Genomic DNA, 23,108 nt, shown 5'->3' on the forward strand with positions numbered 1-23,108 from the left:
GGCCTTCCCAGTGGTCTTGCTCTTGGTACACAGGTTCTGGGACCAGTATCGTTTGTACTGGCCCTGAAACCACAGTAAGCTAAAGTTCTGAACACTTCTGTAAAAGTCTAGTTGTATGTGTTTATGTACCATTCCTGCAATATCAACAGATGACATTAAATATGAAAATTAGCAAATCCTGATATCCGTATTTGGATATAGATCCTATATCAGTAGGAGAAACACAACTCTATAGTGCCACTCCAAGCTATGTTGTGTTGTATGTCTGCTGCCATTCTAGGCAGCATCTTGGCTGTAGACATAAGGAGCTGCCTAGTGCAGAGTCAAGTCAGTGATTGTGTAGCCAAGTACTGTCTACTGTGGCACCACCACATGATTTTAAGGACAGGCTGGTCTCAGATCTTGAAATGACAGGGATTTGACTCAGGAGCTTTTATTGGCAAAGTTCGTACTTTACCTTGGGACCATGATTCTTCCTCTGTGCACCTAATAAATGGCTTTACCTTTTCCAGAATGACTGGAAAATGTAAAATGCCATTCCCCACCTCCTAGAATGGAAGGGGTGGGGAAAGAGGGAGATGAGTGCAGCATTACCTGAGTTCCCACTTTACTTTTTTGTGTGTTGGTCCTGGAGGGATGAAGCAAGGGGTCATTGTTCTCTGGGCTGGAATACTCAGCAGTAGTAATCTTAATATTCCCATCTATACGGTGACTTCATGAGAATGGAAGCTGGCATATAGAAGCTTGCCAAATCCAAACAATTTAAAGAATCTCCAGATGCAAGTCTGCTGAATAGAGAAGATATTTGATCACTGCTTGTCAGGAATTCCAAACAAGTTATGCTTTGGCTGGTCTGGAACCTTGAAGAATACATTTTTGCAAGGGGACTTCACTGATATTTTGGCTCAAAGAATATTGCCTTTTGTTCCTATAAATAGGTGTCCCCTGTTGTATACAAATATACTTGGTGTGGTTTTGGTTCTGAATATAATGGCTTTATGAACCTAAATAGGTCTGCATGCTTTTAAACAGTAGATTGGGACTTCGGCTGATTAGTCAGTAGCGATCAACTATAATTGTTGGGGCCTCTGAGAGGTGCATGGTAGAGGGAGAGAAACAATTAAGGAAACTTTCCCACCCCAACAGTGCAATAATGTGAGACTGATGAGCTCTGGGACTAGATTAGTAGCATCCTTCTCATCTAGCTCTGAACACTTGCAATGTAGCACTATAGCACAGATTTCTGAGTGTTGGCATCAGGTGAATAGGAAATGAGCTGCTCAGCTAGCCTCAATCATGAATGAAATCGTTCAGAAGGGGAAGTATTACTGCCTCCTTATGCCAGGCCTTGACCAATTTTCTTTGGATTTAGGAGTCTCGCTCCCAAGTTTTGGGGCTGGCAATTAACTTCTGACAAAATTACCAGATGTAGTGATGGATACTAAATGTCCATCTAAATAGATTGCCTTCTCTTTATCCCATTTACAGGTAACAGAAAAGAAGCAGGGCTGCTTTGGACAAATATTTTCTTAAAATAGCTCTACATCTGAATATCGTAGTCTAGGTACCATGGTTATTTTTTTAGGCACCATGGCTCCCTGGTGCCTGGGATTTGTCAAGCCCTGCCTTATGCAGTATGGAAGAATGGATGGGGGTGGGGAGTTGGAGTCAGGATGGCACAACTGGCATTGTGTTCCCACAGCCCTGTTTTTTACCTCCCTATTAAGGATCAGTTGTGAAGAGGGTAGAGTGTCTAACAACTTAGTCTGGGGTGGCAGCAGTTAAGTGGATCAGAGGAAGCTCTCTTTCTTCAATCCTAAGAAATCCTACTCCCCAGGGCTCTTTTGTTTTAAAGGAGCCAGAGGCTTTAAAAGAGTTTATCATTCCTGATGTGAGAAAAAACCAGGATTGAGGGATGTATGCCTCATGCCATAGACATTTCTCCCACCTTTCTGAATATGTACATTCTTTGGGGTTTGGATTCTATCCCCCCTACCCCAGATGTTCACTTTGACCCCCCCCCCATCTCCAGAGTTTAGGGCTCTTGGAAACCAAGGATCATACCAAGCCCATGTACTTTAATATTTCTGCATACCTTGGGCTTTTCCTCATTGTCTTTCAATATCAAACTTGATGATATGGCAGTGTTGTTTTTTAAGGCTTTAGCCAGCTTGGAAAAGTGGCCTGGCAGCACTATCTGCAGTAAAGTACACAGGTTTGGGACTGACTGCTGGTCCCAAGCCCAAGCAGTTAAGCACCATATAATAGCATAATGTGAGAGACTGAAAGGGAAAAGATGTCATTTCTTCCCTCTGCCTCAAAAATTCCTCGTATAGTTTGGGAAATTGAGTGTCTTTCTCCACTCTCCAAACTATGTTCCTCCAGCACATCCTCTGACCTTAGTCCCTACCTCCAGGATCTTTTCTATAAGCTATTAGAGGCATCTTCTCTGTTCCATGTTCCTTCCCCCTCCCAATAGATATCCTCAACATTTCATAGGCCCTGGAAACTTGGTGATCCTTGTTGGGCTGTTTGTGGGGGGAACAATTTATTTTTAACTTACAAAAGAATATACTTCATACCTGGAGTCCCTAAGCTTATAGAAACCAGTACTTCATTTTAGTGTGGCCCAGTTTTTCTTGCAAACTGATAGGCATTTAACCACCAGAGTACCTTATTAAAGGGGGGATAACTTGTGATGCTGGTAAAATGCTCCAGGAATTTTGGGTGTACAAAAGAACTTAAAAGAGAGATGAGCTCTTTCAATATCTATGATTCTTCTCCACTCACAGAGGTTTCCAAGCAACATACTCACCACCAGCTCCTCCTTTAAGAACCTCTTCCATCCCACACTTTACTTCATGGTCTTCAGGATGGCGAGTGGGAACAGCAGCTGCTGCTCTTCTCTGTATTAGCAGCCTCCCTGTGTAAAAGACACAACAGTAGACCTTTTAAAATTTGATTTGATTTATATACCACCCTTTCTCAAGTGGTTCAGGGCAGTTTACACTAAAATTCACACAAATTTTAAACTTTGCTTCCTCCCCATAGGCAAAGGAAAGAGAGCTGGTCTTGTGGTAGCAAGTATGACTTGCCCCCCTAAGCTAAGCAGGATCTGCCCTGGTTGCATACGAAAAGGAGACTAGAAGAGTGAGTGCTATAGATATTCCCCATAGGGGGTTGAGCCGCTCTGGGAAGAGCATCTAGGCTCTTAAGTTCCCTCCCTGGCTTCTCCAAGATAGGGCTGAGAGAGGTTCCTGCCTGCAACCTTGGAGAAGCCGCTGCCAGTCTGTGTAGACAATACTGAGCGAGATGGACCTATGGTCTGACTCAGTATATGGCAGGTTCCTATGTTCCTATGTTGGCCTATTGAGATTACTAGCCTTTTCTACTTTGGGATTAGTAGTCTTTTCCTACTGTCCCACTTACTACAGTAGGAACCATAAATAAAGGGTGTGGGGAGCAGGCAGAGAGGGACTGAATTTTTCTAAACCTCTGACTTGCTCAAGAAACCATCCAATACTAGCCAACCTTGCACAGAGCATCTCTCCCCACCCCAACCTTCTGCCCCAGTCTCTGCTTCCTAACCATGGTCAGCCCAGCGCCTCTCCTTCCCAGTGCCACTTCTGCCCCCACCACTTTCTTTCCCTCCTCCTGGGCCTTGCCTCCGTGGCCGGGCTGGGCCTGCTGCTGCCTCTGGCCTCCGCAGATGGCTGCCGCTGCCATGGCAAATAATCCTCCTGGGTGCGCCTCAGCCAATCAGGCGCCTCCGCCACCCAGCCAATCAGCTGGGCGCTGGGACGCACATTCCAAGGCACACCCAGGAGAATTAATAATATAGATATCTCCCTCAATTTTGGGGGGAGAAATTGGATAGTTCTTAAGCAAATTGGAGATGTTTAGGGTCAAACAAAACATTGACCTGTGATTGTGTTTGACCATAAATAGTTCGCTTTTGGGGACTGGGAAATATCTTCCAAGAAGCCCTTTTACCTTTTTGTGAATGCTCACTTTCTTTTTTGAGCCCATGTGGTGTTCATCCCCCCATCTGGTGATATTCTAGTGCTGTTATTTCCCTCTCGCTTAGTGATTCTTTCTCCTTCATGGAATGATTGTTGCCAACCAGGGGATATAACAATGCTTTGTACCCAATCAGGTTTGGCTACATGTTGAGATTAGAGGACAAACAAAACTAATTTAGTTAGGACAATGCTTCCTTGATTAATTATGTGGGTGATACTAGTCAATCAGAACTATGGTGATGTCACTGAGGACAAACTCGGTGAGGTCTATTCAGAGCAGTACATTGCGAATAATAGGTGAACATGTCACCTCCTTTTGCAGTGATTCCTGCCTTTCAGCCCTGATGAAAAGGCCTTTTCTTCTAACAATGAGCAGCAGCTTTGGTTTATTGAATTAGGGTACACATCAGTATCTTAAAGACTTCTAGAGGCTTTGCTGAATTTGTATATGGATTTAATCTGTTACAAGGTTGATTAATCAAATATAACTCCTTTAAAAAACTTATATTTTTCAAAAACATTTATACAGTTGTAATTAAAATAACATACAAAAGATGCCTAATGAATACATTTCCAGATTAATCATCAAATTCTTAAAAACCTTTGGAATACCTCCAGCCTTGCCAGTAGGTCCACAAAAACTGCTAGCCTGCAACATGTTATTAGCTATCTGCTCTATATATGCAGTGCAAGTCATTTTTGGCATTCATTTTACAGAAACTTCACTGCATCATTTTCTTGGTGATCACTCATACTCAGGCATGTGGTTACCATTGAGCATGGGTGGACAAGCGTCCTCTAGCCCCTGCAGCCCTGGTATTTCTGGGTGCCACCAGAGGCTTGTCCCCTGCTCCTCCCCATACCATAGAGGGGCTGCCAGATGCATGTCCACCCCCACTCTTCCTGCACTGGGCACGTTTGTTTCACTGGGCTTTTTGTTCACTCACCGTTGGAGTTGGGTCAGGTTCATTCTTTCTCTGCTCAGAGTGGGGCAGAGAAAGAACACATCTGACCCCAGTGATGCATGAATGAAGTGCCTAGTGCAAAAGGCAGAAGGGCCGTGCATCCAACTTGCCACTAGTGGCCACACCCCCTTGAGTATGGTGTCATATGAAGGGGTGTGGCTAGTGCATGCTAGCATGCACACAAATCAGTATGGGAAGCCACCAGTCAAGCAGATCCCTCTGCCACCAGTGAACTCTTACGCCTCTGCTCATACCCGCTGGTGGCAAGTACAGTAACTGTTTATAAACATGGATTATAATACAGTCATCCCTCATCCCTCACCACGATTGGGTTCCCCAATAGTGTATTTGAGTATCCACGACTGAAATTGTGACAGGTCTCACCAACTGCGACCTGAGTATCCGTGGTTTGGTGATTTTTCTTTTTGAAATTTGGGGGTTTGGGGGGCCTTTTCCAGGGGTCAGGGGGGTGATTTTTGGGAGTCAGGGGATTTCTTATATTTTTTTTACTGTATTTTTCTGTCACTTCGCAACCACGATTCTTCTAATCCTCTGTTTTCAATTATTCCCTATTGCTTCCCAATTGCAAATTTGCCAGCCTTGAGGATTTCCCAGAATGGAATCCTCATGGTTGTCGAGGGATGACTGTCTTTCCTAAAAGCAGTCGCTGGAGCTATTGTTTCACTATATTAGATTGGCAAGGTAGTATCAGTATAGTGAAGATGAGTTGTTTCAGCATTCTACTACTATGGGAAACACCTATATTGGGCAGCAGTGATATAGGAAGGTGCTGAAAGGCATCATATTATATTGTGCAGGAGATGGCAATGGTAAACCCCTTCTGTATTCTACCAAAGAAAAACCACAGGGCTCTGTGGTCGCCAGGAGTCGACACCGACTTGATGACAGACTTTCTTTTTCCAAACTGAACTTCACATCCAGATACTGCCTTGACTCTTGTTTCCTGCTGTTACTGGATCATAATTTCCAGATGAAATTTGGGTGCTGTTTAAAAACTCTGTCATAGCATCCTTGTCCTTCATTCTTCATATAAAAAATTGAGCAAAAGGTCTGTATCTAACATTGCACACTTAATGATATATACATTTGACTTGGAAAAAAGATTTATTTTATATTATGAAGTATAAATGTTAAGACTACAACACACTAGTAATTTGGAGGCTGTTGCTACAACTGCCAGCCTTCACCATTTCCTAATAAGGTAATTAGGCATAATTATAATTTCCTGAGGTGCCATTTGCTACAGTGGCACCTCCAGGCTGAGGGCTTCAGAAGAAAGAACAGCATGAGGTAAACACTCCTTACCTCTGTGCCGCAATCCCAATCCAGATTGGGCCCTGAGTTGATGCTATTTTAAAGTAAGGTTAAGCACTTCGCTGAACTTTAACATTCTGTCCAGTTTGACCCTAATTATGGACAAGTGTCTTTAAAACTTGAAAAAAATTACAGAAATGCTTGCCTAATTAAAAAAAAAGGCATGAGAAGGAGACCTTGAGTCTCTTTGTCAGGGCTGAGAACTGTGGTGCCATCATGTGTTCCATCTAGGACACTTGAGCAGAAAATCTCAGAGGAAAGATCTACACAGCAAATCTATACTAGTACAAAAGTGGACAACTCTGGCTTTTCTCAAAGAATCCTTGGATTCTTGTGGAGGCTCTAAGCTATGTAAAGCTTGAGGCCCCATAGCATTAAAAACAAAATAGCAACATAAAAGATAATACAAATAGAAATAATAAATGTTTGGGTTTTTTTATACATTCGTGGCAAAGATGCAATAAAAAACTTATCATCTAAGCAAAACAGCTATCTTGCAATAAGTCTATTTGCATTAGCAATATCTTTAATTAAAAATGCTTTATGATTTCTTAAATCTTTTGAGATGCCAATGTACAAAAACACAAGAGCAGTTATACAGTTCAGCATTACCAAACTGAAAAAAAGCAATGGGGAGAGATATCCCTGGGTCTGTGAAGCACCCCCCATTCTGCATACCCCATTCTTTGCTTTCCCCTCATACCTCTCTGACTCAGTGGCAAGCTGCTGGCTCCTAAACAGAGTGTGAAGAGTGAATGATATTATTTGCACTGGAGTGAGAGAAAGGGCATGCCAAGAATGCTTCCCACCCTCAAGTCTATCTAGGTCTTCTGCAGCAAAGACATGGGGTGGGGGGGAGAGAGAAGGAGGCAAGGGACAGAGGGGCTCCATCCCCACTTCTTCCCCCAGGGCCCACTTCAACCTTGCTGTGTCCCTGATACACGGAAGTTCAGTGTTGTGCTTGCCAAAAATGTATGTATGGTAACTAATACACACTTTATTTACAGTTTCAGTCACCAGACTGTTAAGGCCTCTGTGTTTTTAACCAACAGACTGAACACTCTTACAGTCTTCTGTCTCCTGGCCTTTGTCCTGTCTCCCTCTGCATACCAGGATGTTTCCCTCCTAAATGTAACATTATCTCTTAAAACAACACTACCTCAAACTCACAGTAATAAAGCACACCCCCTTGAATGCTGTTTTTCCCCTTTCTCGTTTATTTTACAACCAATTATGTAAAACTTGCATTTTTAGACATTTTCTGTATTCAGAAGCCCCTCATAAAGTGAGGCCCTAAGCTGTAGCTTACTTAGCTTGTGCTTAAATCCGGCACCGCTTGGAAGTGTTTGACAGTGTTAGATCCGTCGCTCTCCTCACAGGTCTACATTTGTCTGCAGTGTAGCTGAGCCTAGAGCTGAGTTTTGCCAGTTTAGTAACTTGGTCCACCACCTGATAAGAGCTTGTGATGTTGCACTGATAAGAAAATGGAAATGTGTATTTTGGATGTTTCCATCACATTTTGTCTTTTGAAGTAACTTAAATTCTGTAATGTTGAAAGACTGTGATATGTGTGTGCGAGTGGTGGTGGTGGTGGTGGTAGTAGTAGTAATGTCCAGCATGTAAGATGTGAGCTAGTAATGTTATAAAAATGATTACAGCCAAAGGAGGAGTGAATGTCCATGTTGTGTGAGAAGTCATTGTTTGTATGACAGATATAGCAACCTGTTAGAGTCCGAGCTCCTATGAAGTTTCGTTCAGCTTCACATTTCTGGACCAAAGTTGTGGTAGGCAGGTGAGTGAAAGGCAATAATCTTGGAGAGGAGAGCTGGCCTTGTGGTAGCAAGCATGACTTGTCCCCTTAGCTAAGCAGGGTCTACCCTGGTTGCATATGAAAGGGGGACTAGAAGTGTGAGCAGTGGAAGATATTCCCCTCAGGGGATGGAGCTGCTCTAGGAGGAGCAGAAGGTTCCAAGTTCCCTTCCTGACTTCTCCAAGATAGGGCTGAGAGAGATTCCTGCCTGTAACCTTGGAGAACCCACTGCCAGTTTGTGTAGACAATACTGGGCTAGATAGACTCAGATAGACTGGGCTAGGTCTGACTCAGTATATGGCAGCTTCCTATGTTCCTAATGCTTAGGATTATATTCAGATGCCAGGTTTAAGGACAAAACAAAAATGGAACAATCCTATATGAAAACTACTGGCACTCAGAACCCAAACATTTCATCTGACACGGATGCTTGTGATATAAGCACATATTGTTGCAGTGTTTGTCATGTACTTGCATATCTGTTAGTGTGCTTGCTTGCTTGCTTATTTATTTATTGATTTATTTGCATCTCTATCCCATCTTGGGATACTGGGTTATAGTCATATATTTTCTCTCTTTTTCTTAAAAATAAATACAACTCTGAGGGAGGTAAAGTTGGGAGAGGGTAACTAGCCAAACATGGGGCCGTTCACATGTGGGTGGGGAAGCTGCTCCAACTCTCCTTCCCCCACCCTCCAGCAGAATATAAAAGAAATGCTGCTGGGAGTGTGGACCACATTCCCAGATGATCCACACGGTGCTTGACAGCATGGAGCTCCAGAGGCCGGGACAACGCACCCCAGCCTCTAGTTATCCCACAATGCACAGCACCATGAACATGATGCATTGATGGGATCCTCTGTAGGAAGGGCGCTCTAGGCGCCCATCTCTGTATCTCAACTGGCTGTGTGCAGCCAGGTTAAGGGAGACCTCACTCCCTTTAACTTGGGCTAAGAGCCAGGCTTAGGAGTGGGGTTAGGCTGGGTGGGAGTGCTGGGATCTGCATGGATCCCAGCACTCCACACGAGCAGCCTTGCCCAGGCTAGGCTGCTTGTGAGAACAGCTTCATGAACTTCTGTTTGAATATTTATATATTCTTAGTAGTAGTAAGCTTTGTGGCTAAATGGGGATTAAAACAAAGATGTCTCTGATTCAAGTCCAAACACCTTTGCAGCAAGGCTGGGAGTGCAGTTCCTCACATGCTTCCTAATGATAACCTAGCTTGGTGTATGCTAAGGATGTGCGCAAACTCTGGTTCATGCACTGGTTCAAATATGAATCTGTTCGTGGTTCTGCTGACGCAGGAACTGGTTTGGCGATTCAAGTGTGGCACCAGAGGGTGGTAAGTAGCACCTTTTTTAAAAGTGAGCAGTGCAGGTCATCCATGTGCTTGCACTACACATGGGTCACTGGGAGGGGGAAGCGCTGCTGCCGCAGGAAGCTCCATGGAGTAGTGGGCATGCAGGTAAGGACCTGCACTACTCACTTTTAAACATGCCGCTCGCCCCCTGCCACACTCAAACTGGCTTGTGGGTAATTCGAACTGGTTCACTGAATCATTAACCAGTTTATATTCGAACCAGTGCACGAGCTGTGGTTTGCACATTTCTAATGTATGCTCTCTGCTTGGACCTGTCATTGGTTGTCATCTGACTTCCATAATTAAATAACTTTGTATATATCCTGCATTTCGTCAAAGGTGGCTGCCAATAATTGACACAACACTTATTATACTTTTAAAAAAGCCATACTAAAAGTCAGTGCAAATTAGGGGAAATCTACAGACAAGTAACATTTTTCCTTTTTTAAATTTACGTGTCAAGCACTTTTCTGTTTGGAAAGTTGGGTTACTTATTGAGCAACCATATAGAATACAGTTTGAACACTTAACTCTGCAAGTTAGAGGGTAAAGATGTTTGACTTTTCCAGGCTTCATTCCATTTCAAAAAACAAGATCTGGTAAGAACTAATCTGTCTACTTTCCTATAATATTAATTGATGATTACCATCTTCACAAGTTAATCCACTTCAGCTTTAAATGTCCACCACATTGAATTGGGGTGGATGACCTCACAAACTACGCCATTGTGGTATCCCTATGTGTCCCTACAACTGTACCCAATTTCATTCATATTGGTCCAGGCATTGCGAAGTTGGCACAGGCAATGCTGCCCATGTAGACAGTTCTGAGCTAGATGGACCAGTGGTCTGATCCAGGAGAAGACAGCTTTGTATGTACCCTCCTAATGCTATGACCCATAATGCTAACGCTATGACCCATCCTCTTCTGCTTGTCTCTTACTTGTGTGGGCTAAAACAGCTGAAGACACTCTCTGCCTCCCTCTTTCAGTAACTATGGCTTTCTACAAAAAGCAGTTGAACCAGAGCATTGTCAGGAGCCTAGTGCCAAAGAGGAAATTCGTTTCTGATTGGACAAAGCAGCAGTGTTGTGTGGAGAATGAACCAGTACCAAAGCTGCCTAGCAAAAGGTGATGCACATACACTGAATTCTGTGCTTTTTTAGGCTACTTTCCTTAAGGAAAATAAGCTTATGAAATTGTCCTGCAGTGTGTGGGTGTGTGTGTCCATGTGATCCCCCTATTAACTTTGCGACCACATCTTGAGTACTGCGTACAGCTTTGGTCACCATATCTTAAGGATATTGTAGAACAGGAAAAGGTGCAGAAGAGGGCGACCAAGATGATCAGGGGCCTGGAGTACCTTCCTTATGAGGCTAGGCTACAGCATCCGGGGCTCTTTACCTTGGAAAAGAGGTGACTAAGGAAAGATGTGATCGAGGTGTATAAAACTATTCATGAAGTGGAGAGTATGGACAGAGGAATTTCTCTATCACACACACAACACTAGAACCAGCGGTCATAAGAACAGCCCTGCTGGATCAGGCCCAAGGCCCATCTAGTCTAGCATCCTGTTTCGCACAGTGGCCCACCAGATGCCGCTGGAAGCCACAGACAGGAGTTGAGGGCGTGCCCTCTCTCCTGCCATTACTCCCCTGCAATTGGTACTCAGAGGTCATCCAATGAAACTGAAGGTCGGGAAATGTAGGACTGACAAGAGGGAGTACTTTTTCCTACAGCACATAATCTATGGAATTCTTTGCCATGGGATGTGGTGATGGCTATCAGCTTGGATGGCTTTAAAAGGGGCTTAATACAAATTCATGGAGGACAGGTCTATCAGTGGCTACTAGTCTGGTGGCTGTGGGCCATCTCCAGCCTCAGAGGCACAATGCTTCTCAATACCAATTGCAGGGGAGCAACAGCAGGAGAGAGGGCATGCACATAACTCTTGCCTGTGGGCTATCCAGAAGCATCTGGTGGGCCACTGTGAAACAGGATGTTGGACTAGATGGGCCTTGGGCCAGATCCAGCAGGGCTATTCTTATGGTGGACACATGTGTGTTTGAGGTTCAAGTGGGCTAACCTGTGAACTGCTTAACCAATTTAAACCAAATTTACTGCAGCAGTAGGGACACATAGGGACAACTCAAGGGCATAGTCTGTAATGATATTATCCACTCCCGTTCAATTTGGCACTTACGTGAACGTTTGAGATGCAAGTGGGAACCTATTTAGACCAAATTTGGTACAGTTGTAGGGGTGCATAGGGACACCTCATAGGCATAGTTTGTGATGTCATCCATCCCAATTCAAGATGGCAAATGAATGAACATTTGAGGTGCAAGTGGGAAAACTTGTGAAATGTCTAACCGATTTGGACCAAATTTAGTCCAGTTTTATTATTACATTTATATCCCGCTCTTCCTCCAAGGAGCCCAGAGTGGTGTACTACATACTTGAGTTTCTCTTTCACAACAACCCTGTGAAGTAGGTTAGGCTGAGAGAGAAGTGACTGGCCCAGAGTCACCCAGCTAGTTTCACGGCTGAATGGGGATTTGAACTCGGGTCTCCCCGGTCCTAGTCCAGCACTCTAACCACTACACCATGCTGGCTCCCGTTTTACTTACTTACTTTACTTATTCGATTTCTATACCGCCCTTCCAAAAATGGCTCAGGGTGGTTTACACGGAGAAATTGTTGTAGGGATAGTGAAAGGAAAGTAGGCAGATTAGTTCTTAACAGAATTACTTGTTAATTAAACCAGAATTCCTATCTCAGCAAAATAACCATTGAAGAGCATGTGAGGCTGAAGACCCTTTAGGCACTCAAACCAAGAATGCAGTCAAAATGCAGATCCCAAGCCAGTTATGTAGATTTGGCATAAGAGACCCCTTTTGTTTTGCACTTCCACTGATACACCCATACCAGAATAGTCCAGAATGGCTACTGAGCTAAATCACTATCCTTGAGGTTTGTTGCATGGGTCTGCTGTAGGAAGACTTGAACTGGACTGCCTTGGACACTCTAGGAAACCAGAATCCTTTGGTCACTCTCTGCATGGGCTTGCCATGGGACCACCCCTGTGCCTGATTGTCTGAATGCCTCTAGATTTCTGAGTGGAACCCTAGAGAGATCTTGAGGCTGGGTCATTCCATATATGGACTTGCTGTGGGCAAATGTTGGAGCCTGGCTGCATGGTCACCATGCAGGTAACCACAGTAAAATGATACAGTGTTCCGAAACACCCAGTGTTTCAGTAAAATGTGCATGGGGGGGGGGGGGACTCCTCAAAATGCTTAGGGGGATCTGCACCCCTGAACAACATATTGCTTTTTCTCTTGGCATTCCTTGATATTGCTACCACACTTCCTTTCTATGCTTGCAATCTTAGGACTGGTTCATATACATAAAACACTTCAGGGCTCATCACTTGAAGACTTGCAATACAATGTATAAACCAACATGAAAGAAACATTATATTTGAGTCAATGTTGGGAGCTATGAAAGCTGTGACTGGCAATGGTTCTGTGGCAAGTGTGTTCAACTAATTGGTGGCTACTGCAATCAAGTAATGAATATGCATGTGTGAACTAGTCTCTTTGTTGTAAACCACCCAAAGATGGAAGTTTGGGGAGGCCTACAAAATTTGAAAGATAAAATAAAAAATAATAATACCACACCATCATTACTTAAAGATCTTGGCCTAGATCCTCCTAAATTAGAAAAGCATAAATCGTGTAGATTGAATCTTAATGCTGCAACTAGCAGCAAGGGGAGAAAACAAGATGCGGGTTCAGCATTTTAGACTTTTAAAGGCACAGTTTTTCAACCTGTTAAGTACTAGTGAACGTATGGAATCCTTTTTGGAGGGCAGGGTTTGGGAAATGACCACTGCTACTTGATGATATATAAGAATAAGTACATAAACACACACCCTCTCCCCTCCCTCTGCTGATTTAGTTTCAGGCCCTTTTACTACTGGCACTGTGGTGCTGAAGTGTACATAAATCCTAGCCAAAAGAAGAAAGTTTAAGTGGGGAAGGATCCGCCAATAAGAAGCCATCTATAAAATGCGTTGTGCTCTCACTGGGGAGATGGGGCAGGGGAGCAAACCTTCTCCCCCTCATCTTGTCGCACTTTAACCTAGTTTAATGAATAGTGCATCTCCTTTTGCCACAATTCTGTAATCTTGTTTTATGTGTGATGTAATTTTAATGGTGTATATATATATTATAATGAACATGTGTATAACAAACCTTCTCCAACCAAACCATTCAAAACCCATGAGCATTGTTAAGCAAATATTAGGCACAATAAACATGCTCTTTAGGGGATTGGCAGAGCCAGGGCCTGGGTGAAGTGTGGTCCATTCTACCCATGAGTGCCCATAGTTGAAGCTTTTCATAGTTTGGTAGTGATGAAGAGTGGAAGATGCTCACTCTACTTATTTTGAGTTCTTTGTCTCTGAGGCATTGTGATATGCAATACATTAAACTGTGCATCCAAAATATATATTGCTTTTTAGTGTCTCAGGGGTCTTGTAACTCTTGAAATTGATATGGGATCTATACTGACCGCTTTCTGCAGCAGAACAAGGCTACATCTCATGTGTGACACATTGCTGTCACTGAAAATGGCAGCCTCGTATTGTCATTTCCCCCCACCCCTGGCACCAATTAAATGGACTTACCATTTTGTAATTCCTTTGTATGCATTTCCCCACTCCCCTATGAAATTGAATATATGCCTGCATGTTACGGGCGGGGGCGGGGAGTGGGTTTATTTGATACTGGGCTGCCATCTTCAGTGGCAATTCTATGTCGAATGATATGTAGTTCTACCTGTAGTGCTTAAGACTGGAGGATACTGTTGACTTTTTAGTGACGTGACCCTGGGTGCTCTTTTGTTCTTTCTTCATGTGGTGGCTGTAAGTCATAATGACTACTGTGCTTATGCTTCATACATAAAGCTCTATAAATGTTTGTGGCTTAAGAGGACTGAATTACTTTCCTCCACTTGAGGAAGATTTATTCAGTTGAGAGCCATGCCAGAGAAATGGAGAAGTGTATTCCTCTGTGCCATAATTACAAGCTCAGAAATGACTTGCTTTTTTAAGCAGAGAGGTGAAAAGCTGCTGAGGGGAGTTTGTTCCTTAGAGTTGATGATCGGCCCAATCAAATATGTTTATGTTCAATTTTGAATGCAGGTAGTTAACAGATACCATATGGTGCACAATATGCTGCCAAATAACCTCATTTTTACTCTTCACTAGCTATGTGCACAAGCCAGTTCAGTGCCTCCTCTGGGAAGCGCCAAACTGGCTCAGACGCTGGTGTTCCAACTGGCTCAACGGAGCAGGGAACAGTTCCTCAAAAAGCTGGTAAAGAGCTCCTTATCCCATCCATCCCACCACTTTCCCACTGGCAGCGCCCACTCTCGGGGCTGCTGCACTGTCCCCTGCAGCCTCTGTTGCATGGAACACAGCACAGGGATGTGGTGTGTGTGTGTGTGTGTGTGTGTGTGTGTGTGTGTATCAGTTGTAATACTGAACTTTTATACAGGATGGTAATTTTCATGGGTTTTGTAAGGCATACTCCAGAATGGCTGTTAGAGGATGCCGTAGAACCTGAATGGCATTAACCTGCCCAGTAGACTGCCAGTACCTCTGCAGTAGGACTGCACAAGTTCTCTCCCCCCCGCCCTGCCCTCTGTTCCTCTATCTGCAAATTGTTTGCCATGCTAACAACTGTAACACTTCCAGGATGATTTTTCTTACAGTCTTGTTTTTATACTGCAGGTGCTGTGAAGCAGTAGATGTAATTGGGAAGCAACTCTGAAGGCACAAATGGCTTTAGCCGGCTGCCCAGACTCCTTTTTGCATCATCCTTACCGGATAGTAAGTTTTAACTAAATTTGTATTTAAAATATATATGGAATTTAGCTGTGGTTGTGGAATAAAATATCTTCTCTGAGTTGAGTGCCTGTTTACTGTTTGGGCAACGCACTTGGCTTGATTCAAGTGAGCACTCAATTGAGTGGAAAGTTGAATTTGTTGTACTTCATAGCTGATGCTTCTATTTAATTCATTAACCATCCCCTGTAGCATCTCTTGCAAATATCATAAGTGAAGGCTAGATATGTGTGTTAGCTAGTGTAGCCTGGTATCTAAGGGACTGATCCATGAACCAAGATGTCTCACCTCTGCCATAAACTAACTAGGTGGCCCTGAGCAAGACACTGGTCCTCTTTTCAGGAAGCCCTGCATTCAATAAATGTGGGAAGTAGGACCTTGCCTGCTGGCCACAGATCACTAATGTTGATACAGCTGCTGGTCACAGCCCTGGCTGCTGTGTGTTTAGCTTTAATGAGAGAGGGGCTTTGTACACCCCCAGGGTGGGAACTCCTAATTATTCTATTCTTCTTCTGAAGTAGATGTCCACATGTGTACAATTCAGTGGGTGCTGAATTGGGGTGGGAGGGCAGAATTAGAGATGCCCTATCTAGTACAGTTGTTAGCTGCCTTAGTGATAAGATGCAGTAGAAGGTTTAAAAAACAAACAAACTTCGGGGGTGGGGTGGGAAAGTGCTCAGGGGAGTCGCAACACAACCTCCTTCCAATATTCTGTGGGTGAGGAGTGGATGTGATTCCCTCAAGCTTCCTGAATTCCCAGTAGCAGAGGGCGAACACTAGCATAGGGGTTTAGAAAGCTGCCATAAACTGAGACTGACTAGCTCAGAATTGTCACTGTCACCAGCTATCTGGGATTTCGGGGGGGGGGGTGTCTTGTCCTACCTGGAGATACCAGGGATTGAATCTGAGACTGCATGCACAGCACATGCTTTAGCATTGAGCTGCAGCCCCTCCCTTCCCATTTGGGACAGGGAAGGGACTGCAGAGAGACAAGGGCCTCCCTTTTGTTGTCACTGCAGTTGTGAGGGAATGGATGGCATTGGGCTCAAAGATCATGCCCTCTTTTTGCTGTGTCTGAGTTAAATTCTCCCCTCCTTTCAAACGGTTAATTTATTGCAGGGGAAAGGAAAGTGATAGTTCTCTTTCCCCCTTACCTCTGTAACTATTTGTGGGTTCCAATTTGTAAACCCTTGGTTTCTCCAGTTAAACCTGTCTAGTATACTATAATTCCTTTAGAGCTTGAGAGAAGTGCAGCATGGCATGCCTTTGGAAAAACACTGGATTGTTGCATCCAGTGCCAATAGATTACTCGTGGTGGTAAGGGTGAGGCTAGTGGAATGCATTTTTATTCTTTGGTCCTATAAATACTGAGTAGCTGTTTTCTATCTTTGCAAATGGTACAAATTAGTTTGAAATTAAGAGGCTTTAAAAATACACAAGTGGTAATTAAAGTTGCCAGGTTGGGGAAATGCAGATCTGGACAACTGTATTTCCTTGTTATATGGATAAAACCCACTTTGCCTAATTTAACAAGCAACAAATGCCTCACATTCTGCTTCTGTTGAACATCAAGAGGTGACATGACAAGGCAATATACTCCTGGATCACTCTTCAAACACACACTGCCTGCAGTTCACAGAACTGGCTACAGACAGTGTTTTTAAGTGGTAACAGGGGGTTTGATTTAGCCACAGAAACATTCCTGTGTGCACCTTGGCAACCTATCACTGTGGCTGATAACTTTGACTGTACTTGCAAGATGTGATCACTCCTGCAAGGGGCAACATGGGTGTACAACTGCAGTCTTAATTAGAAGAGAAAAATGTCGGCTGCACAATCCTGTGTAGTGGAGAAGAGTGATGGAAATCAAATGGAACGGTCATTGACTTTCCTCAAAGGCAAAGGAGTACATGGCCTAATTTTTTAATGTTAAAAAGTCCTACTGCTGATATTTGAGACGTTTGGATTTTTTATATATGATCCTCAAGACAATGAGGAGAGTTGGGAAAAGTCTCTGTACTGTCTTCCCCAGTTACATATCATCTAGTTTTGGCTTCTTAAGCCAGGATGCAAATGTAGTGACAATAATGAAACATTCCAGAGTTTGGGGAAAAAAGACTGAACTTGCTGGAGAGAAGGACCCCCAATCTCTCCCCCCCCCAGGCCTATTTTTAATAAATTTGAATATTATAAAGCTGCTCTTCTGATAGTTTGGGATTGACTCATGATTTTTAAAAGCTTGAAGTTGGCAGCTCTGGACTAGGTTCTGTGCCAGGGAATGCTGTCTAAAGTTCACGATGTGCTAGTATTCCGGCAATCAACATATGAAACCATAATAATGCCTGCCTTTGGGAAAACATTTACAAGTAGCATGCCTTACTGTGGTGGTGAATCTTCTTTTCTTGCTTTAGAAAAATTAATTTAACTCTCTCCCAAACTCTAACCGCATGTATCTGGTGGCTCTGATGTGCAGTGCAGTTTCTATACAAGTGGAAGCGACTGCCATTCACTTCATGGCTGGAGGAAGGTCCACATGTGCTCTCTGTATCTATATATATGTGTGCAAAGCATTACATAACATTACACTGGAAGTGAATGGAGCAGTCTCTGGTTATGTGAAGCTCCGCATGGGTGTTGAGTCCCAGTGGCTTATGCAAAAACCAGTCTATGGAAACCAGTGATATTTAATTCCATGCAGTGTGCTTAGGCTTCCAGCTGTACATCTTCTGTCACTTTGCTGACTCTGCACTTTCCCCCCTAGTGCTGTGCAACTCAAGCCTTTGGGATTTCTTTTCATAGGAGAAGGTTTCCAATTGTTTCGAAAAGTAACATACAAATCTTAACCAAATTCACTCCATTCCAATGGCGTTGATGTGTACACAATTTTTCACACAAGTGCCTTCATTTGAGAAATTCACCAAGGACTATGGATTTATTGGTTGCATCTTTGGAGTGGTGAGTGGAAGGCAGAAAGAAGAAAACCACCAGGGTTTGGCCACATGGTGTGCTTGCTCTGCAGATGAAAAGTGGCCTTGGCTCTCCCTCTTGGCACAGTGCCCAAAGCTGCATAACGCCTGTGAGGCAGCATGTCAGAAAGAGCATGTTGCATATATCCTATATGTGAAAGATGAGTATCTCTTTTTCTGATCAAATATATGAAGGGGAAAGGTTTATGTAGCTGCTGTGACTAGAGGTGGCTGCCTTCATGTTTTGGATTGAAAGGGTATCTAGACTTGTGCTTTTTACCCCTCTAAGTGTTATATGAATATCTGTAGTAGCAGTAAGAAGCTGCCAACAATTGCCCAGTAGTAAAGCTGACTCAAGAGATCTCTGAACTGGATCAGGCAAAAGACATCCCTTCTGAGAGTTTTGTCCCAGTGCTAGGACTGCCTGTTTGCCAGATTTCCGTGCAAATATTAGGCCTGTGCTTTGATGACTCTGAAGTTGAATAATCTGTACCACCCCTTTTGGAACCACACAATCAGCTGCTCTCTGCATGGCTGTCTCCATGCAGCACTACACACTTCTGGTATGGGGGTGGGGGTCCTTATACAGCCTCAGTACAGCTGGGGTGGCACGCAGGGTGCAGCGAGAAGTACTTGTGGGGAGTCCTTTCAAGCACTTCACCCCAGAGCTCTATGGGGAAAGTGCTTGAAAGTAGTAACCCTATTAATCTTCAAGGCAGCTGTTCCCTGCATCCAACCATTTTATTTTTTTTTAAAAATGCATAGAGTGCATGTGCCCACATATGTGGATGTATCTCAGGCAGTTAGGCCTAATGTGCTGTGACAATGCCCCAGCAAAATCAGTGGTTTGCTCCTCTGGATTATGATTGTTCAGCCTCTTCTGTTTTGATGGTATGCTGTGCTTCAGTTGACTTGGGGGGGCATAAGTCAAAATTCCCGAGTCTCTGAATAGGATCTTCTTGCTAAATAGTTAAGGGATAGTGGAGGAAAAGTGTGTTGTCAAAGGATTTTTTTTTTTTAATGAAAGTTCTGTCTGTTCACTCTAGGTCACAGTGGCCAACTTGTATATTATCTTTTTTTCTGAATAGTTGTTTGAGGACAGAAGTGTATTTTGCCACATTGCTGTTTGACCGCTCTTGGAAAGGTCAGGCTCTATAATAGTTACCAGCTGAGGCATTAAACGTATGTTTGTTTTTTAAATCCACACTACATTCCCCACAACTTCACTTATGTTGTTGCATCTTGATAACATTTAGTAAAGTTATATATGTGTCTTTGGGGGATTGATTTGGCTGGCAGGTTGCCAGTTCACCATCCCATGATCTTTAACTTACAGACCAGTTCAATACATATTTACTTAAAAACCCCATTTTATTCAAGCAGTCTTACTTGCATGTAAGTGACCATGGGGTTGAAGTTTGGTGCGGAAATGCTATGTACACTTACCTGGGAGTGAGCCCCATTGAACACAGTGGGACTTGCTTCTCTAGAAGTATGCATAGAATTAGGAAGGAACATAGGAAGCTGCCATATACTGAGTCAGACCATTGGTCTATCTAGCTCAGTATTGTCTTCACAGACTGGCAGCGGCTTCTCCTAGGTTGCAGGCAGGAATCTCTCTCAGCCCTATCTTGGAGAAGCCAGGGAGGGAACTTGGAACCTTCTGCTCTTCCCAGAGCGGCTCCATCCCCTGAGGGGAATATCTTACAGCGCTCACACTTCTAGTCTCCCTTTCATGTGCAACCAGGGTGGACCCTGCTTAGCTAAGGAGACAAGTCATGCTTGCTACCACAAGACCAGCTTTCCATGTCTTGCTGTTCCTAATAATTCTTGTTCTCACCTGCTGTAACTAATTTGTTTGCCTTGTTTTTTAGTCAATACAGTACTGCAAGTTTATCTCCGTGGTTATGGTACACACCTCTCTAAGTAGTCAGCTGAACCATACAACTTGCTACAATGTGTTGTCAGATGGGATAGTCCTGTGTCTTAGTTAAACATAGGCTGCCAGTTAAGAGTTGAAAACAGTGTTGAGGCTGAATCCTAGTTCTAAGTGAGTCCTTGAGCTAACTTCTGTGCATACTAGTATGTGCTGCTCTTCCTAATAGCCTTGCTTACTGATCCAGGAACTTGCACTTAATCTGTTCACTGTTCAAATGCATTCCCTTGGAAACTATCTCTAATCTTGTGGGGGTGAAAAAATAAGTCTTTTGCACTACATTTTTAGGAGACCTTTCCAAAAATTCGGACTCTTTTTGTTTTGTTTTGTTTAAAAAACAAAAACAAAAATCCAGCAGTGAGAATTGGCAGTGCTTATCTTGTGTTCCTGGAAGTTCAGAATAGAGTTCCAGAATTTCTCAGAAAAAAGGGATGACTTACTGTTTGTGCATTCCTATTCTTATGCAATTGGGAGTCACAGAAGTAATCAAGTACAGTCACTTGAACTCGTCGTTCAATTAAGATGGAAATAAAGATTTTTATGTTCTGCTGCTAATGAAATAATCCCTGGCTTTCAGACTAAGTTACTCATAAGTAGTTGCACTGAAAACAATTGCAAGTTAATCAAGACAAACTTTGTCTATTAATTTCAGTGGAGCTACTCAATATAAGGATTCATCACAAAGCTAGTAAAACAAGCCTAGAGGGAAAGGTTCAAAGTTCAGTTGGTCTGTCCCTTCTACCCCATGCCCCAACACTGCTAACACAGAGGAAGTACTTGAAAGCTTACTGTTTGGTTTTGAAAGTTTGATGCTTTAGAGTGTGTGTGTCGATGGTGGCGGGGGGGTTGGATTTTGGATTTTCCTTCTAATTCAGGGATTGCCAGCCTTTTTAACCAAGTGTATCCCTTCTGTTGCAAACCTTCACCTCTGGTATCCCATAGAGATAGTGTGTGTGTGTGCGTGTGTGTGCACACACGTTGCAGTTAATGATGCAGGCTACTCCGGTCACTGGCTACCATCCAGACTGTTATTCATGAGTACTCCTATTGAAATTAATAGGACAAGTAAACATGTCCCACTAATTTTAGTAAGACTACTTATGAGTAACTAAATCTGGATGTAAGCCAGTAACAGAAGTAGTCCATCTCATTATGTAACATTTTAAATTGGTGTGGGTATGTGTGCGCTCATGTGCATATGTACACACACACATCACACCCAAACATGGATCTGGTACAGTTCGGGAGAACTGCTACTTTCAGTCACTGGCTCACATCCACACGATTACTCATAAACCAGTCTTATTGAAATTAATGGGACAAGTTTACTTGGTGGGGGGGAGCCAAGATAGTGACCGGTTAACAGCTTAACTCACGAGCTCCTGCCCCAACCTGGGCTTCCCTCCCTTCCTGTGGCATGTCTTCCAGGGGCTTGGCTCTCCCCAGGGGGGGGGGAGATCTTGTAAGAGCACTGCCAACAAGAGTCTGGTCGATGATAGTGGAGGACGCATTGGAAAGAAGAAACAAATCAAGATCAATGCCTTCCCTCCCCCACCCCCCAGAGGTGGCTGCGGGAGAGGCGTACACTGCGAGTACCAAGAATAGACTTACAGCTCTGGGCATGGACGCCCCCTCCTCCTCAGACAAGGAGGCTGCTTCACACAAGCTGGCTATTAAACAAAGTGCATCTAAGCCATCTTGGAGGGCAGCTCCCCAGATTGGAGAGATAGGGGCCCCACACTTTCCAGCTACACATCTTGCCCCTCATTCTAACCTTTCAAAATGTAGCACTGGTGACAAAATTGATACGCCAGCCAGGTTGCTTGCTTTTTTATGCCTACAAACTTATTCTTTTTTTTTCTTTTTTTTTTTTGGGTAGACCCTGTAATTAGAGATCTTATCTCTGGTCAAGAGATTTATAGCCCTACCATTAAACCAATTAGCCCCAATGACAATAAATCTCCTAGCTGTGGCAAAGCCAAGCAAGCTACCACCAGTTTGATTGGGGAATTCCAGCTGCATAAAACCATTCAGGCTGAACTGAATCACCTAAAAAATCAATTGCTTAAAGTAAAAAACTAATACCGTACTAAACCTCTGTTGGCTTTAACGTTGCAATCAGGGCAGAGGGAGAATGTCGCACTCACAGATTCAGACTCCGACATGGATATTCAACTCCCAAAAGCAATATCTTTTTTTGCATTTTAAAATTTTATTGGTTTTTACAAAATCTTAACAGTCCAATTACATTTAATTAAGTAAATGTTGACTTCCCGCTTACCAGTCTGCACGGTTCATATTAGCTATACAAATCTACCATTGCTATAATAATTCAAAACACATATATTCCACATTGCAAACTCGATTTTACCCTACCCAATCTGCTGTTGTTACTAAATTTCAAACCCTGTTGAAAGGTCCGTATTGGAAAAATAGTTCTTTAGGTAAAGTAAGAATGGCTCCCAGTCTTCTTTGAAACATTCCAAGTTTTCATCCCTTTGAGTGCTGTAAGTTTTGCCATCTCAGCATATTCCAAAATTTTTATCAACCAATCTTTTGAGGGCATTTTATTATCTTTCCATTTCTGCGCATATACTATTCTAGCTGCCGTGGTTGCATACATAAAAATGTTAAGTTTCTTCTGGAGAACTCTCCTTGCATTATTCCCAGCAGGAAGGATTCTGGCCTCTTAGGAAATGTCATTTTAAAAATTTTCTTCAATTCATTATATATCATATCCCAAAAGGCCTTTGCCTTCCCACATGACCACCACATATGAAAAAAGGTTCCTTCACATTGTAC

At 43.3% G+C, this 23,108-nt stretch overlaps 1 protein-coding gene across 18 annotated transcripts in view; it reads left to right on the forward strand.

Moving 5' to 3' along the window:
• GRB10 (growth factor receptor bound protein 10) overlaps positions 1-23,108 on the forward strand; it is a 228,294-nt gene that overhangs the window by 29,017 nt on the left and 176,169 nt on the right. For 12 of the 18 annotated variants that reach the window (XM_053260436.1, XM_053260443.1, XM_053260434.1 and 9 more), the window contains one exon: positions 15,291-15,389. The exons of 1 other annotated variant lie outside the window; for it this stretch is intronic. In XM_053260436.1, coding sequence (XP_053116411.1) covers positions 15,339-15,389 — 51 coding nt within the window. In that variant the 5' untranslated portion in view covers positions 15,291-15,338. Of the gene's footprint in view, positions 1-5,156; positions 5,251-7,864; positions 8,115-10,598; positions 10,622-15,290; positions 15,390-23,108 lie in introns of those variants that run through there. 5 more of the 18 variants (XM_053260435.1, XM_053260442.1, XM_053260438.1 and 2 more) reach the window with 3 other exon arrangements.

Source organism: Hemicordylus capensis, chromosome 6, assembly GCF_027244095.1.
Source record: "Hemicordylus capensis ecotype Gifberg chromosome 6, rHemCap1.1.pri, whole genome shotgun sequence".
Lineage (NCBI taxonomy): Eukaryota > Metazoa > Chordata > Lepidosauria > Squamata > Cordylidae > Hemicordylus > Hemicordylus capensis.